The sequence below is a fragment of the Fukomys damarensis genome, unplaced genomic scaffold (assembly GCF_012274545.1).
Source record: "Fukomys damarensis isolate Sample0158 unplaced genomic scaffold, DMR_v1.0_HiC HiC_scaffold_4, whole genome shotgun sequence".
Classification (NCBI taxonomy): Eukaryota; Metazoa; Chordata; class Mammalia; order Rodentia; family Bathyergidae; genus Fukomys; species Fukomys damarensis.
In genome coordinates this window covers 31041449-31047323 of record NW_022900916.1, presented here as the reverse complement: position 1 = coordinate 31047323, position 5875 = coordinate 31041449, and the positions used below count along the sequence as shown (strand labels likewise).

The following is a 5875-nucleotide window of genomic DNA, read 5'->3' as shown; positions in this document are numbered from 1 at the left end:
AAAAAAAAAAAAAAAAAAAAAAAAAAAAAAAGATTGTGGAGAAACATGAGAGTGGCATTTGTGTGACCTATCTTGCTATTACATACAGCATATTGAAATCTACCATCTCAACAATCTTACAGAGAAAAGATTTGTATAAGGAAGCTAGTATTGTTAAAGGTGTTACCCAAATTAATAAGGCATGCATGATCAATGATCAATTGTGTTAAGCAAGGTAAAAAGGTATTATTTGGATAAACAAAAGGCAGATGGAAGATTATAGCCTGTGTCTATAATTTGTGAAGAAGCTAGGGCTATAAATGCAGATCTTGTAAGGGAAAATCTATCAACAAATGACACTAGTGAAACATTTCATGCCAGTAAGGGGTGGTTAGAAAATTTTAGAGAACTGGGGTTCATAGCTTAACAAGGCATAATGAAGCAGACAGTGCTGATAAAAGGGCTACTGAAAATTATACACACCACTTCAAAATGATGACACAGAGATAAGGCTTTTGCTCTCACTAAGTTTTCAACTGTGATGAAACTGCCCTCTTCTGGAAGAAAATGCCAAGGAGAACATAGATTACCCAGGAAGAGAAGAAAATGCCAGGCCACAAGCCTATGAAGGAAAGGCTAACCTTACTGCTATGTGCTAATGCTAGCGCTGACCTCTTGGTTTATCACTCTTGAGACCCTTAGAATGTCCAGAAAACACAGTCATGAACAGGCTAGAGGCCATGTGGAGATCTAATGCAAAAGCCTGGGTAACAAGAATACTTTTTTTTTTTGGGTTTTGAGACAGGGTCTCACTATGTAGTTGAGACTGACCTGGAACTCACTATGTAGTCCAGGCTGGTCTGGAACTCACAGTGATCCTCCTGCCTCAGCCTCCCGAGTGCTGGGATTACAGGCGCGCGCCACCACGCCCAGCAACAAGAATACTTTTTATTGAGTGAATCAGGGAGGCTTTCTATCCTACTGTTAAGAAATGTCTAGAGGACAAAGGTTTACTCCTCATCACGGACAATGCTCCTGCTCACCCATGAGATCTGGAAGAATTGGCTGAAGGATTCTCATGGCTCTCAGTAGAGTTCCTTCCACCTAATGCAACTCCTCTACTGCAGCCTATGTACTAGCAGGTTATAGCTAACTTTAAAAAGCTATACACCAAGGAACTGTTCCTGAAGTGGCGCCATATGGTCTCAGACAGATTTAACCCTTTAAGAGATCTAGAAGAAACATTACAATATCCTTTCCTGTGTAGGGATAAATGATAAATGCTGGGCTAATGTCTCTCTAAGAACACTGAGTTCTGCCTGGAAGAAAGTGTGGTCTAAAATTACACAGGAGGGAGATTTTGAAGGCTGCATAGAGGATACTGTGCCTTCAATTGACCCTGTGATTGATGACACTTTCACTATAGCAGAGTCCACAAGATTGCAGGTAGACAGTGGTGATGCTGAAGAACTGGGGAAGGAACACTGAGAGGAACTGTCTACAGAGGAACTTCAGCAACTTGTGGCTGACCAACAGAGAGTGGCAGCTGAGGAGCTATCTGAAGAGGGGGAGTATCAACAATCAGTGCAGCAAAATTCTTCTTTTTAAATAAAGGAAATCCCCCCAAAATGTCAGAGCTACAAACATTTGTAGAAAAGACACAACTAGAAGGGGAAAAGTCAATCATTGCATTCACTTGCTTAATGATGATGTCATGTCATATTACAGAACAGTGTTAAGGAAAAGAAACAGACAACCTTAGACCAGTTTTTAGTTCTGAAAAGGTTAAGACCTAGTGAGCCATAAGTTAGAATCTTCCGAGGAGAGAAAGGACACCAGATTCCTGATGTTCTTAAGGATGGAGACTTCAAAACAATAACCATCTTCCATTTCCTCCTGCTCCTTTCCTGCAAGCCAAAGATGTCAACTTGAATGGTGAATACATGAAATCGTTGTTTTTGGTAAACTAGGCACATTGTATAAATTTTTGATGAATACACTAGGAAAATTATTGGTGTTTCTGGTAAATTATGCAAATTACACAACACTTTTTATTATAGATTAGTTAAGGGGTGCTTTGGGAAGTTCAAAACACATTATGGGTATTTCCATGACTTTTTATGGGGAAAATAGTCTTGACTTACAACCAACTGGAGTTACAATCAGCTACAATTCGTAAGTCAAGGTCCATATAAAATACATTTTTTTTAGACAACATATTGAATAATCACCAGTATAGGAAGAGACAACATTCCAACTGGATCTGCTATCAAGACTGGCAGCAGAGTCAGGGTTCATAGTTCTGGCCTCAGTTCTGCCACACAGGGTCTTAAAATGGGGTCAGAGTGAGCTACCTCCTACTGCTCTGCTCTGCTCATACCTGGGAAACAGTGTTCTGTTATGTCCAATCACCACCAAGAATATGGTTTCTCATTTTGACTGAGGATTGGTTTAGCGTGTTGCCTATCAAGGGTAATAGCTCCTAGCCATTCACAGAAAGGCGTTCCAGCCACCTGATGCTACAGGCTCAGCTACAATTACTACCACCTCTGTTCCTTCTCCCTGAGAATACTGTATATTACCATCAGCTCAGAGCCAAAGATAATGGTTTCTAGGATTTGTTCCTGATTTTGTATATATATATAAAAACAATGAAGAGACCATTTAGCTGGGTCTACTTGAAGAATTAGAAATATCCACCACAACTGTCATGAGAAATGTTTCCTGGAATATCCCCCCACCCCCATTTCCCCTTTCCTTTACCCACTCAATCTTTCAAGTTGCACATATAGAGCTGTGGAGCTGGGACAGCAACAAGTAGGACCCATGCAGTGAGCCCTGGCATTTTTGTCCCAGCCCAATGAGAACACTGTGCCTGCCATAGTTCTCAGGAGACCTAATGATATCGAATTAATAAATACTAAGCAGCACCAACCTGACATTAGGTATCCATCCCACTTGAGAAAGGAAAGGGAAAATGACACTATTACCAAAGACACCCAAGGTTTCTCTGGCACAACTACTTTTTGCCAGAGTCTGTGCCTAATTGGGCACTCCAATTTGGTGCCTGACTAGGTACTACCCTGTATATCACCACTAATTCTCAGCAATCCCCCCAAGGTAATGTTAACTAAAATTTTTAAGTGATCCATGCCAAAGTTACAGAGTCAATAAACCACAAAGCCATTATTTGAAACCACTTGTGTCTAGCTCTGAAGCCTGTACTCTTTCTACTATATGCTAAGAAAGTAGAATAAGCTATGGACCCTGGTATAAGCCCTACTCTGACAGAGCATGTAAATGATACAGAAAGCTTGGTAGGGGGTCAGAGACAACATAAATTTAAAAAAAAGGGAACACAGAGATGTTAATGGATGATTTCCAAGGCTCCCAGACTAGAGAACAATCAGTACTTGCCTTTCTCCTTCTGGGTCCTACTGTCTGTCAGGCAAGCTTTGGCTGACCCCAGGGCTACCAGCCACCGCTGTCTCTCAGCCACACTTCTGGCCTTCAAGTAGAAATACTGTTCCCCAGGAATTATTAGGTCCATGCGGGTATTATCTACAGAATGAACTGGAAGCAAGGCAGAGTAGTCAGAAACTTGGAAGTGAGTAGACTCCACCCCATTCAACTTCTTGACATCAAGTGGCACCAGTTCTTAAAAGCTTTTTCCCAGACAAGAGAGGAGGAGAGAAGTAGTAAGGTCAGCCCTTAGTTCACACAATGTTCTGTTTATCTTTTCCTACACAGTTCTGTTGATCAAAAAACGCGATGCTTTTAATTGGCTCTATAAGCCATCATTAAGTCTTTGACCCAAAAAACAATCACTCAATTTAAGTGTCTATCAGAATATAGAAGGAACCTCTCTTTTGGCTGTGTGTACATAAAATATGCTGCTTTGGGGTCAAATAGGCTTGCATGCGTTATGGTATGGATTGCCCCAGTCCAAAGAAAAAGCTGGAACCCTGCTAAGGGTTCACATGTCAGAAGCTTAGTCTGTAGTGCAGTGATGTTGGTAGGATGTTTATGAGGTGAAGCAGTGTGGGAGGTTACTGGGAGCACTGCATTCAGAGAGTTAGAACAGTTCTCATGGGACACTGGTTCATACTCAGGACAGGGCTGTCATAAAAGAGCAAGACTGGTTTTTCCACAGACTCTCTGGCTTCCTGTTTTATCATATAATCTCTCCCTCTCACACAAGCTCCCACTGTGATGCCATTTTCCATGATGTGACACACCCAGTTGGCACCATGCTATTTAAAATTTGAACCTCCAAAATTGTTAACTAAATAAAGTTCTTTCCTTTATACATTATCTGGCTTCTGATATTTTGTTGTAGTAATGGAAAATGGTCTAATACGCATGCTAACAAGCAAAGATGCATTTTTTTATCAATTGCTTATTTTGCTTTGAGTGTGTATGGGAGTGAGTGTGTGGGTATACCTGATCTGATTTAAACACAGAAATGTCTGGCACCGCAGTAAATTTTTTTTTTTTTTTTTTTTTTTGCAGTAAAGATTTAAACTTTGCAAATAGCTACTGGTCCCAGGTGAGCAGGTGATTAAGGAATGAGTACTAGCTGAGTAGTGAAGCACACTGCTCTTGTTCATTTGGACCACACCTTTTTAATTAATTTTATTGGTACACTTTAGGTATACAATATAGTGACAATCATCATTGGAAATCTGCACCTTTACATAATCCACCTTGGTTCTTATTTTTCCCCTAGTCCCCTGCCCTCAACTCCTCCATCCCTCCCTATCTACAAAGACTTTGTGGGACTATTTAAACTCTCCTTATGAAAGACAGCTGCAGTTTTAAGTTGTATTTACAAAGGCCATGATACTATGTATCTTTATCTGTACTGTGGGAACAGCAGAGAAAGGCATGCAGAGGCCAGTGCTTTTTATTTTTTCAGAGACATAAAAATAAAACCTGCAGGTTGTTTGGTTTCCCACCTTGAATTTCACAGACTGCCATTTGGATGCTCCCTTTGCAACCTTTCCAGGCATCTTCAGGAGAATCATAATAGGATAGTATTCCTCCACAGAGAAGGAACCATCGAGGCTGCCAACCTGAAAACAGAAGCAAGAGGATCATTGTAATTACTACCAGCATGTGAGGTGCCTACCAGGACACTGAAACTAAGGCCTAATATAGGATACCAAGTCTCAGTTGCAAGGACCCTATTCATTGCAAGGGAAATTCTAGAGAAGGAGGCAGGTTAGAAAAGACTTGTATGTTTGATCCTATTTTTATAAAATTAAACACCACGAAGGCATATAGTTTTAGTCACATGAAGTATAGAACTCTGGAATGATCAACAGCAGGCATGGATGATGATACTCAAGGTAACAGAATGTACAATAATTTTTATTATTGTTTTATCATGTAGTAATAGTAATCTGTGATTTTTAATTTTTCTAAGACAAATGATTATTGTGTCCTTAACACTGCTTTACTCATGCACTCTCCTCCCTGGACTAAGAAACAAAATATCAGAAATTTATAAATAGTGCAACAAATGTTACAATGCCCTTTCAACAAAAGTTATACAACTAGTGTCATATGACTCAGGAAAAGATAACTCTGTTTCACTTAAAAAAGTATTGATTCATCAAAACAGAATGATTTTAAAACATTCAAAGTTTAACTCCATTCACTTCAATACTGCAAAAGTTCAGGGTATAAACCACATAGTAGACATATATTTTATCTAGTCTTCTATGATACCCTATATTTCAGTCAAACCGACCTTATTTGCTGCATTTCAAGCAAGATCTTCACAAAATGTCATCCCTGACTATCTGCATAAGCCTTTCGGGTCTCCATAAGGCATAGTCTTTTTCCTTTCTCTGAAATGCCATAGTCATTTAGCGATTCATTTCTCTCATGA

The 5875-nt window shown here is 39.8% G+C and overlaps 1 protein-coding gene across 2 annotated transcripts in view; it reads right to left on the bottom strand.

The window, feature by feature from the left end:
* The window catches only part of Plekha8 (pleckstrin homology domain containing A8), a 37840-nt gene extending 32788 nt beyond the window's left edge, over positions 1-5052 (bottom strand). Inside the window, exons 1-2 of one of the 2 annotated variants that reach the window (XM_010628302.1) lie at positions 4938-5052; positions 3397-3552 (exon numbers count right to left, since the gene is read on the bottom strand). In XM_010628302.1, the coding sequence (XP_010626604.1) occupies positions 3397-3552; positions 4938-4959 (178 nt within the window). In that variant the 5' untranslated portion in view covers positions 4960-5052. The remainder of the gene's footprint in view (positions 1-3396; positions 3553-4937) is intronic. The other variant, XM_033757519.1, reaches the window with a different exon arrangement.
* Between the last annotated feature and the right edge of the window lie 823 nt (positions 5053-5875).